Here is an 18733-nt window from a genome sequence, read left to right as displayed (position 1 = left end):
GTCACTTACTGGCACATTAATTGCCGAAGCAATTGAGGGGATGCTAGTAAAGTGGAAAATCCCAAAGTCCAACGTTCAAGTTGTTTTGCGCTATACAACGAGAAGAAAGCCAAAGACGAGATGGATGTACTAAGTTTGCGGTGCTCCACACACACTCTCCAACTGGGGGTGCATGAAGGGCTACTGTCACAACTGTGAGTGATTCATTTTACAATATTGTGGCTGCACTTTAAATTTTTATACTGTTCTATTTAAAAATAAATGGCTTCCATTTGCTGTATTAATTCATGTTTTACAAAGTGTTAAATTTTTTTTTTTTAAACACACTGGTGTCTGTACTCGGTATCGGCCGAGACCCACAGCTCAAGTATCGGAATCGGTATCGGGAGGTAAAATATGGTATCAGAACATCTCTACTACAAGGGTTACTGGTGTGCCCCAGCCTAGTCAACAATGGGGGAAGTACTTGTATTACTTGGAGTATTTGGTCTCTAAGAGCCAGCAGACTCAAAGCGGTTGTGGTTGCCTGAGATAACATGGACTGTCTTGTCGGCCCGCATGATTAATCGTAAGAAAAAAATGACAATCTAAATTCACCCTGTTCACGATTTAATTTTTAAATAACAGTGCTTTTTATTTTAATGACATTTTTTATTTTTGATGACTTTGATTCTCATTTAATTTTTCGAGCTGACTGTATCACAAACGCTAATACATTCTTCAGAGTTTTAAACATATAATACAAACATATATATTTTATAAAACTGTATTAAATAGGTTTTAAAGCGCTCCCAAGCTCTCCCTTCTCTTTATTGAAGCCTCTTAGTTTACAGGCTTGTGGTGATGCCATTTTGTTTTGTTTTGTGGCCTACTGTCTTGTCTTCATAGGCATAATACTTTGTCTCATTTGAGCTAATTGTTGTGATTTAATGACAAATTTTGGAGCCAAAAAGGTAATTGCTTTTCCTCTACAGAGCAGACAAACACTACATTATAACTCAGAACTGCGGCTAGGATGAATATAGTTTATATCGCATGGTACAACCAGTGACAAATGTCTTCTTGCTTGTACATTTTGTAAAACTCTTATGTGTAATATTTCAAAAGTACAACCAAAGCATGTAGCAATTAAGAACAGGCACCACATATCAAGATGTAAATCCCTGAGATCTCAAAATGTTCTGTGAATTCATGTGTAACATTTGTTGATTTGCAAAAATAAAGATTTCCTTTGATTTGAATTCAAAGTCATGGGCCAAGATAAGTTACATTTTTTTTTTTTTAAACTCACTGGACTTTAGGGCTGACGAATTGACTTCAATCTCTCCCCCTGCGATTGTCTGGAAGACAGAGAGCTCGGATTGGTAGAGGTCAGGGCTGGGTGCTAGCCTTGTGCTAGCCACACCCCTCTGCTGGGCTTCCTGCTCCTCATACACCGCCATCAGCTAAAGAGAAAAAAAAACACACACACAATGTAGTTGGTTATTCTTTTAATTTCTTCTATAATTTTCATCCATAATGAACACAGTTGATCAGAGCGGAGCAGCAGGAATTATGTTCAAAGAATCTTATAGAGCTCTACTCACAGTCACTACCCACTACCCCGGCCGCTCCCCACTCACACTGAGAGAAAAGCCTCTCCAATTCGCTCCATTTTCTGCAATTTACTTCATCATACAGTACAATGCAAAGCAAGATTTAGAGGTAATGCATACAATGTCAATGAAAAAATGCAAGTCAGAGTATGTTCACTCAGTAGCCTGAGTTGACTTTTGAAAATTTTAAGTTATAAAGCTTTTTGCAGCAAAGATGGCTAGGAATAGCAGTAGCTAATGTTGCACAAGGTTTGTGTGTGGTGCTGTTGTCAATTTAGATTGAATTGTTCTAGGACTCACCTGATCCGAGTTAATAATACTAGAGTCTCGCGATTCGCACTTTAAAGACTCGTGTTAAAGATCAGAGTGAATAACGACAGGTTTACTTAGCAAACAACCGGAGACAGACGTGTCTTACCGGCTTAAAAATGTTAAAGGTGTATGATTACAATTAGAAAATAGGACGGCACATGAGGCAAATACTGCAATATGTTGGTCACATTTAGTTAAATGAAACAAGAAAAAACAACACTGTAAATCCTGAATGGCTTGTTTGTACATGCACACTATTTCTGAGTTACCTTGTGGATGAGGACGCTATAGAGGACGTCCAAGGAGCCCAGCATTCCTGTGACAGAGTATGTGTCTACTGTTTAACAAATGCCTTCCATCGTGTCTCCACTCTGCCTGTGTGTGTATGTGTGACACCATGTTAGCTCTAACTGTGTTATCTAGTGGAATCCGTGTCTATTGAGTATTGCACTGAGTCTGCGTTTAGCCTAGCATAGGGCTTGTCAACACAGCGTTCTCGGGGCCTCCGCATAATACCTGAATAGACCCGTGATGTGTGTTTGTATATGTATATGTGTTCTGTTCCGTGTCTATAGTGGTCAAGAGTAAAGAAAGGGGACTTTGCCAGTAAAGCCAGAGGCTTCCTGCTACACTGGAACCCAGGGGTGTGCAACATATTCTCTCACACGCCATGAGCATACTCAGGCATGCTACAAACAGGCACAAACCGTACAGATGTTAGTCACTGCACTGTGATTTGCTGGCTGGGTCTTCTGCACAAGACAGCAAAAAAACAGTGAAGCCAACATTATGAAAATGTAATTCTTAAGTGCAAAGTGCTGCCAACATTTCAGACTAAAAGCTTACGCAGGTGCTAGTACAGAAAAGTCCAGCGATGGCATATTTTTTTCATGGCCAATCTGACGATCAAAGCAGATTTTCACTGCAAGTTTATTTATCTGGTTTTTGATAAATTAGGAACTGGAAAAGCACAACAAAAACTCCTGCTCTTTCTCTCTCTCTCTCTCTCGCTCGACCCTTCTCTAGCTTATTCTAAAGAAATATATAAAAAAAAGTAATTTTCCAGGCACTTATATGTTACTTCATGCCCCTGCAAGCCCTGTGGCACTTGTGGCTCAGGGGAACTGAGTGTTGAGGCACTTATTTTTGAAGGTTTCTCCTTTATCTGCTACTACTTGGATTGTACCACATTTGTCTGTCATTTTGGACAAAAGCATCTACCAAATGGAATTGTAAATGTAAAAGCACCATAGCGATACTGAAGCCTTACATAAGCAAGTACACAAGCATTTTTTAAGTGTGTATGTCTGCATATAGATGTACCCTTTCTTTCCAGCATGACCTCACCAGGCAGAACACAGAATAATATCAACTTATACAATATTGCACCTTTCTTATTCACTGCCCATCCATATCACATAAACACTTCGGCACAACTGATGCCTCTCGGCATCGCACACACTCATCTTCTGTCACAGTCCCCTTTTCCATCTAACACACACCATTCTCATCATCTAGCTCTATCTTCCGTCTTATAGCAACCTCTTCTTTTAGATTTGCCTTCTAACTTGCTTGTTCTTTACTGACATTTTGTCTCTACACTCATCTCCTACCCTCTTCTGTCTTAGCACTTCATTAAGACCTTTCTGTCATGAGTACAAACTTTTTGTTTCGTTATTTTTTAGAGAGATAGCTAGATGAAGAAATGCACATATTTAATAAAAAAACAACCTTACATTAGCTTACATTAGCTTACATTCTTATCCAGTTTTAGTAAATATGTCTTTTCAAGAGAGCAGAACAAGACAAATAGCTTCCTGATGAGCACACATAGGGGGGTGGCAGAGATTCTTAAAAAAGAACATCTAAAAGAATGACAGGGAAAAAAATGAATAGACAAATTCAACATAGCTTTGCTGCCTCTCTAAAAAAGCAGAGGTGGATAGAAAGGAGAGCCAGCAAGACGATGAGAGATTAGGACTTTGCCTCTGTTCTCTTTGACAGGGGACTCAAAGATCTGCCAAACAAAATGGCATTGCATCCTGAGCATAAGAGTGAGAGAGGGTGAGAAAGATAGAAAGGTGAGACTGCATGCTCTCAGAAGGCACAGACAGAAAAAGAGAGACATAGCCTCTGGGAATGTGACAGACCGAAGCTGAGAGACAATTGTAATGATAAAAATGAGAGGGACTGACAGATTTGCTATACTGTAAAAACCTTTGCGATGTCAGAGAGTATGATCAAAAAGCAAACCTGAAGCTTGGAATTGTCTTAGAGTGTCACTGTGTCAAGTGTGAGTGCAATGATGTGAACAATTTCAGCTAAAAGAAATGTTTTGTCTTCTTCGCAAGGCTGGTGCTGCATTGTAAGTTTACTAGATGTTTCCATACTCCAGATGTTTTTCAGCCTTTAAGTTAGACATTACTTTTAGTAACCAAGCACTGGGGCGACCTCTATGTGCGCCCTTTGTGGGCTGAGGCCTCGTCATGCTATTATACGTAACATTTAATCTTCTCATCGGCTATCCTGTCAACAACCTCGACAGACTTAAAGACAAAGATGCCTGTAACTTGAGATTTCTATCTTTCTTTATATTTTAGCTTCCTGTCAAAACACACATTTTACTTTGATCGTGTTGCTGACAACCTCAAGAAGAAAATACTTGAGCTCAAAAATGCATCTGAGCAAGGAATGAGGCTTCATTTAGTCTTCATTTGGGTGTGGGAGGAAGTGCAAAACAACAACTCGTTACGAGTTATGTCTGCGTCGGCATTTCCAAAGGGCTCCGTTTGTGCCTGTCCAGACTACAACGCAATCCCAGAGTTTACAAACGGAAATATTTCCAAATGTCTCTGTTTCAGGGGCTCAGAAATGTCAGAGTAGTGTGGACATACATGAACATGTATCAAACAATATATATACTTTTTTTCTTTTAAACAAAGCCTCAGGCTGATTAGACAGAAAGCCTGGTTGCGGTTGGGTAGAGCTATGCTGGGCATGACTTGAGATCATAAAACTCCTTCATTACAATAAAATACAACTGTTGATAACATGAAACGATAATGTTCTAATTTCTTACTCCCTGACAGGTGCTGCAATGGAAGATTAAGTCTAACTGGGATATTAACATTGGATGATTTACTTGCTATTCATTTTGGACATCAATTGTGTAATTTATATTATTAGATATGAATATATGGGGTCAGAGAATGACATGCACAGTCAGCTAATGCTAGATTGTTGTACAGACAGAATCAGCACGCTGCTGGTCTTTTTGAGACGTTTACAAAGTGTGTGCGTGTGCGTGTGCGTGTGCGTGTGCGTGTGTGTGTTTGTGTGTACGCGTGCATGTGTTGTTTGGGTGTGTGTACTGTATGTGCGTGTGAGAGAGAGCGAGAGCGAGAGAGAGAGAGAGAGAGAGAGAGAGAGAGAGAGAGGGAGAGAGAGAAGAGTGTATAGGAGAGAAAGGGGATGGAGAAGTGCAGAGTTGGTTCCTTTCCTTTTATTAAAATTAAAAGAGCACATGAAATTGAGATAGGTAGATTAATAGCAGTTCAGGATTTAAGTGCATAACATGGCATCAGTGCTCACACACACACACAACCATCGTTTCTCACATCTTACCCTTTATAATCGGGTCGATTAGGGCCTGATTGATTTGGTTGGAATGGATCGATAAAATGCTACAATCAGCCAAATGCATGAGCGTATGCACAGCTCAGAGACAGTTAACACACAAACACTCTGCCCCTCACATGCGCACACACACACTCACACACAATCTCTAAATATCCTTAATCTATCTGTACACCACTGAGCTTTGAAATCCACTCATGACCACTTACCATTAAAAAGAATCTATGAGGTTCAAGTGTGTGTGTGCGCTTGTGTGTTTTGGCATCTTACGCAGTCAGCAATCTCTTTAGCAGTGACCAATCCATCACCGGAGCCTTAACAAGAAATTGAAGGGATGAGGTGACTACACATAAAGGCACCTGTCCATCATTACACACATTATTATATAGGTTGGTTACAGCTGGCTCAATTGGTTTTGAGTGTGATACATTAGTGGATTGAAGGAAGGTAAAATGGCGTACTAAAAGAACAATTTTTCTCCCTACGAATATGATAATTTACTGCCAACTGTGCTGTTTCAGCTTTTCATGTTGCTTTTTCATCAAAAGGGAATGTTAATAATGAGCTGCAATGATCTGAATTCAACAATAAATTCAGGATAATAAATGTGTCATCCAGGTTCAAAATCACAAAGCTCTTACTCTGATGCAAATGTTTCTCATAAGAAAGAGGTTTGATCGCTCCGTGACACACACACACACACACACACACACACAGTTGATAGACTGACAGCACCACCTAGCTCTACACAATTGAAGCTGCATCTGAAGTGGATCTTGAAGACACCAGGCAAACCCCCCCCACGCACACCACACACCCCTGGCCCTTACTGTCTGTTACTGTGTCAAATATGTTTCCTATTCAAACAAAAGTGTTCTGCCTGTGAGAAGAGGACGACACTTTAGTTACTTTGTTATCACTTATATGTCTGTTTCTCTCGGCTCAAAAGGGGAAAATCTGTATGGAACGGCAATGGCTTAATGGCTTGTGATATATGCAGAATGTTTTTCCATCAATAAAATTTTGTTCTGAGCTTTGGTGCTCAAAAGAACATTTCTTTCTGTCCGTTCAATGTAATGCCAAAGTTAAGAAAAAAAACGCATTTGCATGTCTCATGAAGTAATTTTGAAGAAGCTCTTTGTAGAGCACCCATTAAAGACGTCCCTAACTTAAAAAAAGATAAGGTCACTTTGGTAGGCATACAATACAGGCCCTCTGTAAAGCAAGCATGAGAAGTCATTTTTAAAAAGCCTTGCATATTTCTGTGTGATGACTATAAAATATATAATGTACAGATCACAAAAAGAATTTGAATGAACCCTGAGGCGGGTCAGTTTTTCTATGCTAGGCTATGTACAAGTCCTTTTTGTCTTTCATCAGCAAATATTCCTGCTTAGCGCTGTTACCCCTCTGGCTTCACTTTGCCTCCACTCTTTCTGCTCGCTTCCTCTCATTTCCCCTCCCTTCTCTTCCCTTTCCTATTCTCCGGTCACCTCCCCTCTTCATAATGTGCTACCTCTTATTTACCCTGCCTTTTCTTCTCTTTCTCTCCTGCTCTCCCTCTTCTTTCCCTTCACTTTTCCTCCTCCTGTAACCTCCTCCACACAGCTTGCCTCTCCAACTGTCCCCCTCTCTCCTCTGAGTTGTGGTGGTTCCGTACAAATCAGCTATTGTAAATCATCATGTTCCAGCACTTGGCTCTATTGGATACACCCACAAAGCAACAAAGAGCTTATTGATTAACACATGAATCTGATACACACAAGCTCACTCTCTGCCTTGATACTCTTAATCTTGCTATTTTATTCCTTTGTGTTTTTTTCTCTCCCAGTTGCTCACGTTCTTTCTTGTTTTCTTCTCTTGTAATCTCTAAAGAGTTAAAACATCAACAATAAGACATGCATGTACATTCAAAACACACTTTACACAAAGGATGCGGTAAAATATATTCACATTTACACTGCACAAAAGGATGGGACACAAATATTCACACACACACACACACACACACACACACACACACACAAACACACTCCTCTGACTGTGACCTCTCTTCTACAATCGAACCATCGCCATAGTAATCCATAATCAGGATGGTGTTGTCTCCGTACAGACAATATGGATGAATGAAATCAACCTGGTCAGCAGTTTAAAGTGTCTGTGTAGGTTTGTGGTGTGTGTGTGTGTGTGTGTGTGTGTGTGTGTGTGTGTGTGTGTGTGTGTGTGTGTGCTGACCCTCTATTGATCTCCAGTCACCTCACCTCTCAGTAGAGCATGAGAAAACCAGACAGATAGACATAAAGAAAAGGACAAATGGGGGACAGAAATAGTGTGAAGATTGAAAAACACAGACATTAAGACAGAGGGAGAGAAAGAGAAAGCAGTAACAATTTTACTGTCAAAAGTAGAGCATCTCCATCAGCACAGCAGTACAACTGCTCTGTAACTTTGTGAACTTCAGTGTCTGTCTCACAGCAAAAATATGATGGTAACTTCTGCTTCGTCAGTCATGCAGAAAGTGTCTGTATTTGCCTGCATCCATATTTTCATACATGTATTTTCATACATTTCATATATGTATTTATGCTTGTGCATGAGGAAGAATGCATAAATGCAATAATGTGGGAGTGTGTGTTGGCCATCTACCACTGCCACCCTCCGGCTGTATGTACAGTGGCTTGAGAAAGTTTACAAACTCATGCTAAAGTTAATTAAAAAGAGGAATAAAAAAACTAATAGGAATAAAAATGATGAATGCCTTAATTAAAAACAATTAGGAACATCAAACCTTTTAAGGGCACCCATTTTCTTTGTGAATGAATAATGTATTGTAAATAAATACATGTTCTTCCTTAAAATACAGGGGGCATGAGTATAGACAGCCCTCTGTTAAACTCCTATAGAGGCAGGCTCCATTTTTAATTTTAAAGGCCAGTTATTTCATGGATTCAGGATACAATGCATCCTGATAAAGTTCCCTAGAGCTTTGAAATTAAACTAACCCCACATCCTCACATACCCTTCACCATACATAGAGATGGGCATAGTGTTATTTCAGTTAACTTACTAGCTGGTTTGATTCGCATTGAGAGATGATCTTATGGAGAGTTCCCAATGCCAATCTCTTTTTTATTTTTTTTATTTTTTATTTTTAAAGATTGTTTTTGGGGCATTTTAGGCCTTTATTTGATAGGACAGTTGAGGATATGAAAGGGGAGAGAGAGGGGGAGTGACATGCAGCAAAGGGCCGCAGGCCGGATTCGAACCCGGGCCGGCTGCGTCGAGGAGTAATCCTCTATACATGGGCACCCGCTCTACCAACTGAGCTATCTGGGTGCCCCCCAATGCCAATCTCTAGGTATGGTGAAGGGTATGTGAGGATGTGGGGGGGGGCTATTTTAATTCTAAAGGCCAAGGGAACTTTGACAGGATGCATGTTATCCTGGATCCATGAAATAACTGGCCTTTAAAAATAGATATCTTCCTGCCTCTAAAGGAATTTAACATAGGGGTGTTTATACTTATGCCCCCTGTATTTTAAGGAAGAACATTTACTTATGTATGATACATTATTCATTAACAAAGAAAATTGGTGTCCTTATAAGGTTGGATTTTCCTATTTTTTTTTAAATAATTTATTAAGATCAGTTTCCAAAAGAGTTTTCTTAATTTCTCTTTTTAATCAACTTTAGCATGGGTGTGTAAACTTCCTCAAGCCACTGACCACACTTGGCCATATGGAACAGCATTATGAAGACACACAATGGCACAGATGGACACATTCTGTGCAGGCCATATTCTCAATGATCCTCCCACCAGTAGCGGTCTGAATGACCTGACTCGTAAACCAGAGAAGCCTATTAACCAAAGGAGCCTGCACAGGCTTCACCCACTGTGAAGAAGGGAGTAATTCTGTATCAAAGCAGTTTTTCAAGGTGGATTTACAGTATTATTCACAAATTTGGAATCATTCTCATTTAAAGTAAAAAAAAAAGAAAGGTAAATGCAGAAACGTCAGAAGAAACTCAAGCCTACGAGGTATTTTTAAAACATAGTCTACGCTCAGTGATACACATAGGGTGTACAAAGTATAACTAGGGATGTCCCGATAAAGACTTTTTGGCCCAAGTACTTTAGTTTGGCACACAGTGCCCTGCTATGCCATGAACAAACTACTATTTGTCTTATATTGTGACTGTTATTTTCACTCTTCTTTTTAACCACAACCAGTTGTCAGACACCACCTACCAAGAGTCTGGGTCTGTCCAAGGTTTCTTCCTAAAAGGGAGTTTTTCCTCCCCACTGTTACACTGTTGCTTGTTCTGGAGGGAACCACTAGAACAGTTGGGTCCTTGTCAATTATGTGGTCTAGACGTACTCAATCTGTAAAGTGTCTCAAGATAACACTTGTTATGAACTGATACTATAAATAAAATTTTAACTAAATTGAAATTGAATTTAAGTATCTGCCAAGAAAACAAGTCTAAATACTCAAGTCAAATACCTATATAGTCCTAAATGTTGATTGAATATGTATCTGGTGTATTGAAATACCAGCTGAAGCCTACTTAGCCTACAGCTTTACCAACTGAGCTAACCCGGACACTATGTACTGTTGTTAAAGCGCTATGCATAGCCTTTAAAGGTTGTCAATGTTAAACCAACATCACTGTTTAGTCTACAGCTCTCACATCTCCTTATAGCTCATTCATCCAGCCTTCCCTCCCTTCCTTCTCTCTATTCATTCTAACATCTTATCTCATTCAATTGGTTCTCCACATAACAATGGATGTCTGAGTGGCTTTTGAAGCTGGATTTGCTGTCTGTCAGATGTGACTGATTAGGCTTCACACCCTACACTATGTTCTCCCTCGCATACATGCAGCCACAGTTTCAAACAAGTACACACACAGTGTTTTCATGGTGATTATCTGAGGCTTAACATGTCAAAGCTCTAAGCAGTAATAACTGTCAGCTGACAGTCCTAAACCTGGATCAATGCACCACACATACATACATGCACATAGACACAGAAACAAACAATAGAATTAAGAGAATTGATTGCATTGATCAAAAATGTATTGACATCTAATTTCTGAAGCTGTTGTCGACAAATATTTCCCATGACAATAATTTTGATAATTTATTTCTGTTGATAGGCCTACTTTCACCTTAAGAAAACATTCTCCACATATGCAGGTACATAATTTCACACTCGCCGGTCACTTGCGGGACTAACACCACTCCACAGCGGCCCGGGGCGTATGTCCGAGCCTATCTCCAGCGCCTCTACCTGCTGGTTGTCAGCTGTGTACCTGCCTGGTTTACTCTCAGACGGACGATTTAACTCGTCCTCATCAAGATAGTTTCATGTGTCAGGTATCTCTGCACAAGCAGGAAAAAGAGGCGCTAAAGATGCAACTTGTTTGTTAGGACTAAAAAGTTCAAAAAGTTCTAAAAAGAGAATCATAAATATTTAATTCCCTTGTACCTTTATAGTTTTGAAAAATGCAAACATGTTGGGCGGAGGGTTGCTGTCCTGTTCTAAAGGAGGATTGCCAATTTAGCCCTTCCCATGTCTATAATCTGTACCCAGGTTGGGGATTATAGGGTTAATTGATAAAAGGTTGTCTCCTGACCCCCAGGCAGCTTATCTGCTTCAGACCTGAAGGAGAACAATCAATCTCACCGCGTCACTTTAAACCAGTGCCAGAAAATACTTCAGAAATACCCTACAACATTACAGTTTTCTATCCAAGAAGGATAACTTTTGCCATTTTAAATTAATAATTTCTTTATACCAGTTGAAAATATTTTTTTACTTCACTTAATCGATCACTCTAAAGCAGCTTCTACCGGGTTTAGTTATACATTTATAAAGCTGAATCCTGTGGTTCACAAAGACAGTATTTATCACAAGGCACTGCATCACAGAGTCTGTTATCTTTTACAGGAGTTTATGTCATGTCTGTGTGCATGATAAGTAAGGTTTGAGGAATACCACTGTTTTCTGCATATTTTTGTAAAATCTTTGTCAAATGTCATTGTTTACAACAACTCTGAATGATATTGAATCATATGTTCATACAACAGTGGCTCTTCAATTATTGACAGTGGGCACGGAACTAATGATCCTTCCATTTTATTTTTATCCAGCATCAAATTGGATCCTAAAACACAGTCATATATATGGTAAGATTTAATGTTGTCACATCTGTCACACACACATTTTCTACTCTCTTTAAAGTTGAAATATTCATTACAGATTTTAATAACGCAGGGGCAGACAGACAAGTTACATGTCTTATGTTTTATTATGAAAGAGGAACAACCCTACAACCTTCATTACTACCTCTCATCATTTCCGATGTAAATATATTGTTACTGTATGTATCTAACGACAGAGTCACGCATGGTTTTTGCAGCAAGTACCAGAAATTGTAAAAATATGTGGACTTTAAAACTGGTGCTTCAAGCCGGTTTTCAATAGTTTCATAGCAACAGCATGCAAGATGACCAGGTCCCCTCCCAAGCATCTGTTGAGTGCCAAAAATAAAGATGTTCCATGTCTTCATACTTATTCAACATTATCTTGTACTTGGCAGCATAGCTAAGCTTGGCTGACTGTGGCAAGAGGTTTAGGGACAAATTCAGGCTGGATGGATGAAAAATTCTTGAATGGGGACAAAAAAAAAAAAACGGATCAAATGTTTTTTAAACAGAAAATAACTTAAACTGTATGATCTGCAAGTCATTTCGTGTCAAGTTATTGTCTTGCCAAGATGCAGCTGACAAATATTAAAGTTGGTGTAGGTTTAAGTGAATTTCAAACTGTTTACAAAAAGTGAAAGTTGAAAAACTGTTCTATCAAACACTGCTGACCTCTTATTAGGTTTGGCCCCATTTCTCCCTCTTCTAGATTGATCCCTTAGGTATTATTTCCTTTCTCTCACCCCTACATCATACTGTCTTACCTCCACCTACTCAAGGTAAATGATAGAAATAATGTGACGCCTACTTGGAGAACAGATGCTCTGTGTGTGTATGTGTGTGAGTGTGTGTGTGTGTGTGTGTGTGTGTGTGTGTGTGTGTGTGTGTGTGCAATTAAATGAGCCTGTTATCATCACTCACACATTCAGAGACAGGTTAACTCTTTATAAAGCTCTCACCGCCCAGCGCATTACTCTGTCAATGTATGTAAATCTTTCTGCTAACTGCTGGTGTGTGTGTGTGTGTGTGTGTGTGTGTGTTCGCGTGCGTACACACACAATACATCACATGTGAACATTCACAGTATGCGCACACACACAAAAAAAAATTGCAGACTTTATTTCTTTCAAAATGTTGACATGAGAGGTGTTCCTTCTAACATCTGTATGATCGAGGTGAAGAGTAAATCTCATATCCAACACAGAGTGATTACATTACTCTTCCTTACAGATCATATCTTCTATTCACAAGACCATGAATCAAATCTATCTTGACACTAAACGATATGCACTTAAAAGGGACAATCCACCTTAATACAGACTACACACTGCCTAAAGCACACCTGAGAAGGTCTCTCTCTGGAGCTTTAGATTAGCCTACAATCTCTCAAGTAGATTTCCACACATTTCCCTCAAGGCTTGCTGCACTAAAATGCAGAACATCATCAAAGTATATGGTTTTTAATTCATTAGATAAAGCAGCAAATTATGCTGTCTTGGTGTAATCATAATGAACTAAAAAAGAGAATTATTTAGAATTGAGTCATTTCTTACAATCTCTCATTTTGAGAGCTATTGTATTTTTGCTTGTCAATGGCTTTCAAGACAACCTTGTGAAAACAAGTTCATTTTCAAGAGTAATTTTAGATTCTGTTGAATATTTTTTTTTCTCTATGGTACCTATTTTAACGGTCTAGCACAGCATAAAGTGCATGGCGCAGGTGCATTTAGCGCATGTCAAAATCCACTTTTGCTAGTTGGACAGCGAAAAAAAGGGTCCATGCGCCGGGCTCATGGTTCAAAAGAGTTGTACTTGGTGTCTTCGTTAATCAGACGTGTGTGTTTTGGGTGTAACATATAATAAACCAATCAGAGTGTCCTCTCCCATTCCCTTTAAAGGCCGGCGCGTTTGTACCTTGTTGCATTGCTATTATGATGGTTGATATGTACCATCACATTTTTATTTGTAATCTTTTTCATCTTTTGCATGTTTGTGTTTTGCTGCGCTTCCCTGTGTGTGAGTAACAAGCATAGTGTGCGCAGGTTTTTGTTGGTCAATGCCACGATCACTTCCCGATGCCTCGAGATAGCAACATGTGGGGAAGCCTCTAGCTCACCCTGTAAGAGTGTTCGCCCCATGTAGGCTGAGTCCTGCAGCGGCCAGGGGTTTGAATCCGACCTGTGGCCCTTTGCTGCGTGTCACCCCCGTCTCTTTCCCCCTTTCCTGTATATCCATTGTTACCACAAATAAAGGAAAAAGCCCCAAAAATAATCTTAAAAAAAAAAGATAGGAATGCACCTGAACACACCTCCCTGTAAGACCAGCACGCCCATGGGCGCAGGTGCATTTGCTATTTTAACAACACAAGCGCTGGACAGGAAATTGACTTCATCGGTTTTAAATTAACACTTTCATTGGGCTTTGCACCGTGCTGCGCCGGGTGCAAGACAAGGCCCGATGTGCTATAGTCCTCTACCATCAATCTGAACAAAAAGCTTTTTCTTAATCCCTGAATATCTCATTTAGTCCTACAGATTTGTAACACACTGTCAAAGATGGTGTACAGAGAGAAAAAAAGAACAGTCAGAGAAAAAAAGAAATAGGGCAGTGCATTTGGGCTCGAAATGTGAGCTACCTTTCCTAAACCTATTGTTTGTTTTGTTTTGTTTTTGCTTTCCCTTTTATTATTCGGTCTATAACAGCTGATTTTCCTGTGTGTCTGTCCACACAACAAACAGGCATATGATGGACCCGCTTTGAGTCATCTGTTCATTTACTTAGTACTATCCCCAACAAACCCCCCTTTCAGCTACTTCAGTAAGATAATTCATCAGCACAATAAATCTACGTGGAGGTGGACTTCATAACAATACGCAGCACACACACACACACACACACACACACACACACACACACACACACACACACACACACACACACACAGTACTGTGTATCCATCTATTCTAGGTGGGTCCCAGGTTCAGCTGTGTTTTCTAAATTAAGGTCCATGAATCCAACAGGCTTCATTTATTATATTCATAATTAACCCTTTCACTTTCACCCTCTTTGTTTCATTTCAATCACCTCGTTAACCCCTTCTCTATCACTTCAAATCAATCTTCCATATCCTGCTGGTTGACTGACTCATGCTGTCACCTCGTGCCGATCTCATACACCGTCACCATTAACCCCATATTTGTCTTTATTTCACCATCTCTTCCACAATTCTTTAATGACCAGCCTCCCTGTGTCTTTGATTTTATTCACTCTAGCAATTAACCCCCTCCCCCGCCTCTCCTCTTTTCATATGCTCTTACACATTGCACCTATCCATCTCATTCCCGCTCTCTTAATGCTCTCATCGCCATCACTCCTCGTTCTCTCTGGCTCTATGTCTCATCCTCCCTCCTAGTATACTCTCGCAAACGCCATTACTCAATTAACCCCCCTGGTTCCTGGCTAAGGGGTCAACATATGTAACAGGTCTGGATCATGGCTGTATGTGCCTTTGACAAATGAAGAGTCCACATACACACATACTCATGTGCACACTAAGGTGTGACTCAGAAATGATTGGATTCATTAGAGTAAAGGGTAAAAGAAAGAAGTGCATGGTGAAGGGGAAGAAAGGGGGCTAGAGGAAGTGTAGGCCACGACATCACTAAATGCTGTTAGAAGACTCAGAACATGGAGAAAGAGGAGCTATGGTCAATGCAAAGATCTGAAATAGAGAAGCCAGTATTGCAAGTATTGCAGGAAGAAAATCAATAAAGAGTGATGTACATAGGAAAGTTATGAGTAGATTGAGAAAATGAGAAAGGGAGTAAAACTGGGGTCAAATAAGTGGACAGCTTGAAAAGGACTATAAAAAGCCAGGAAAGAGTAGACATGGAGGAGGTGTGGAGGACCAAGTGAATGAGTGTAGAGATGAAGTACGGTAAAGAGCTAGAGTTGAGGCAGAGGACAGATGGGAGCAAAAGGAGGAGGTAAAGGTGAGAGAGAGCATTTGGGTTCATTATGGTGAGATGTTTTCTCCTCTTTATCTTGTTATGATGAGCAACCTCTCTATGTAACAGAGATAATGATGCATGAGTCAAGACTGGATGACCTTTAGGAATAGCCCCATGTATCCTAAAACATTGGTTCAATGTCATGTTTAAGGCTGTTGTGGTAGACACCTCACTATTTAGGTTATTTTTAGGTATTTATGTTCTTTGAATAACCCAATTACAGTAGATATTCACTAGATTAAAAAAAATATTTCTTGTAGTATTTTTAACTTTTCTTTCATAAAGTCCATTCATCATTTTCATTTGTTTTCTATCTTTTGCAATCAGCTGATGTATACCCCAATTAGAAATGATAAAGGAAAGGTAAAGAAACTATCATCATTAGTGGCACACACAAGTAGCATCGTTAGCATACTAAGCACACAGTGACGCGCTATTATGGAACACACGCTACTTCTAGTAAAGGCCCACCCTTCAATAGCATTCAATTCTAACCCTAATCCTAACCCAGGTTTACGCAAGGCAACTTAACTCGATTTGTTCAGGTCCTATCGTAACATTAACCACTTGAGGTCAATGCCTAACCCCAACCAATCGAGCTGCTTCGTCGGGCAGGCTTTTCCTAGAAGTTATGCGGGTTCCATTATGATGTCACAGTGACAGGTTGTTGCATCCACATTTCAGCGTGCATTAGTTTCTAACTACCCTCTACACTGCAATCATGGCATGGCTTAGAGATTTTCCAGCGTTAAAAATGAGTCATTGTCATACAATACTTCATGATCAGGTTTTGCATTTGCTTTTCTCTATTATTAAATAACTGAGAAGCACAAAATTATATTTAAATTACACTTCAAGGAATTAGACTGATCCATTAATATGCAAGTGCAGCCATACACAAACATACACACACCCACAGACACAAAGACTAGAATGCGTGCATTTAGCAGATGGCTGGTGGTTAAGAGAGTGTGAATGATAAAATCTGCCCACTATTACATTGCCTTGTCCATTATTCCACTCCGCTGCTTCTAAAGTGTGTGTGTGTGTGTGTGTGTGTGTGTGTGTGTGTGTGTGTGTGTGTGTATGTTTGTGTGTGTGTGTGTGTGTGTATGTGTGTGTGTGTGTGTGTGTGTATGTATGTGTGTGTGTGTGTGTGTGTGTGTTTGAAAGCAAAAGTATATTTGTGTGTGTGGAACCTTCTGCATGCATTTTCATCTCCATGTATCTGTGTCTAAGTGAAGCAATCTACTCACATCACTTGTGTCGTAAATGAACAATATTAACATTAGGCCATTAAATTATAACATAGAAACAGCCATTTATTGGAATTTTGCTCTATTCAGATTTTATTGTTTCTACCCATCATGTGTGACGGTGTTGTAAGCAATCAAACTAATGGAACATTACAAACCTGGTCAAAATGTGCCACACTAGTAATATTTTACCACCCATCTGTGTGTGTGTGAGAGATGAAATGAAACATGACATGTCTGTAATATATGAGGCTATGCGGTATTAAAGGTTATGTTTAAAGTCTTTATATTCTTGCGGAGTTATGTGGTGTGTGATATCTGTGTGTCTGTGTGTAAAAGAGAAAGACATAGAGACAGCAAAAGTGTTAGGTGTGTCACGCAACAGATACGCTCTCATTTTAATCTCCACTGCTGTTTACACCAGCTCCACTAAGCTTCCGTTTTAGCCCTGTCTCATGGACGTAAATGCAACTTGAAGCTTTTATTTGTGCTTCAAGTCTACTTTTCCAATAATACGCGCATAAACGTGGGGGTGTTCACAATATAAAGGCAGGAATAAATATATTTGTATACATTTTGCAACCTAGGCAGCGCAGAGGTGCTGTGTCTCGGTACAGAGTCACTAGACAACTCTGCTCCAATCGCCATAACCTCCCTGTCCTGCTGCTTGAGGCATTGAGATTCGCGGACCAGATGGAGTCAGTGTAGACACTCGCATCAGAGTCGCATAAATGCTGTTGGCAAGCGAGCGTAGCGTTGGCGTGACGCGACATTTGTGGTCAAGGCCTACATTAAGCGTTTTTGCACACTGCCTAAAGAGCTTTTCAGACCAAAGTGAGTAATGGCACCACCGCGCTAGGAAAACCATTGTTTCCAATTGCAAATGCAAATAATTATGACATGACATCACTAACATGCAAATGAGCATATGACAGTATTTGCACCTAAGCACTCTAAAAACCCAGCGAAAACTCTATATACACAATGTTTAAGAATACTGAAGGTAGTGCAGCCCCCCACTGGAACACACACACACACACACTCACACACACACGCGGTTGTGATCTTTCTTATTGTGAAGCTATAACCTTGTCGATCATATATCACTAAAAGCTTATCATTTAGAGACTGATATATGTGTCACTGTACCGCAATTTACCAATGAGGCCATAGCCTTATCAAATATAATTCACAATTCGGCTGATTGCTGATATCTTAGCACCTGGAGAAAGATAAGGTTTATGGTCCTTCTACACTTCTCAAGGACTACCAGGAACACCTGCTCCCACATACACACACGACAACCCATCAATGGAAAGTAACCCATATGATTACTATATAATGAAAGATGTCAGGCTACATACAGACAATTACAAATTAAAGATTTCAGAGTCAAACGTACAGTGGCCAGGCAGAAGACTTTATGGCTCCTGTACCCTTATGAAGGTTGAGCAAGTACCTGTCCACTAATGTGCAGCACTTATATAAAGATTTGAAGATGCATCTGTATGTATTGTTTTTAAGTTATTACATGGTAGTGTATGTCAAACCACTGGAGAGTGTGACATTAGACACACAGTCACAATGTAGTTGCTCTTTGTGACTTCCATTGTGCAAAAACACTGAACAAGCCATGTAATAATAATAAACTTTATTTCAGACCCAGGGGGATCCATATCAAAATAAGAACATATACAAACACAAAAATACAAAA

General features: G+C 39.8%; 1 protein-coding gene across 6 annotated transcripts in view; it reads right to left on the bottom strand.

Moving 5' to 3' along the window:
• The window catches only part of LOC117952448 (partitioning defective 3 homolog B-like), a 206756-nt gene that overhangs the window by 163179 nt on the left and 24844 nt on the right, over nucleotides 1-18733 (bottom strand). For 5 of the 6 annotated variants that reach the window (XM_034884748.1, XM_034884750.1, XM_034884746.1 and 2 more), the window contains exon 3: nucleotides 1292-1445. In XM_034884748.1, the coding sequence (XP_034740639.1) occupies nucleotides 1292-1445 (154 nt within the window). Of the gene's footprint in view, nucleotides 1-1291; nucleotides 1446-2176; nucleotides 2363-18733 lie in introns of those variants that run through there. The other variant, XM_034884751.1, reaches the window with a different exon arrangement.

This window comes from Etheostoma cragini, chromosome 11 (genome assembly GCF_013103735.1).
Source record: "Etheostoma cragini isolate CJK2018 chromosome 11, CSU_Ecrag_1.0, whole genome shotgun sequence".
Classification (NCBI taxonomy): domain Eukaryota; kingdom Metazoa; phylum Chordata; class Actinopteri; order Perciformes; family Percidae; genus Etheostoma; species Etheostoma cragini.
This window is presented reverse-complemented; position numbering and strand designations above follow the sequence as displayed.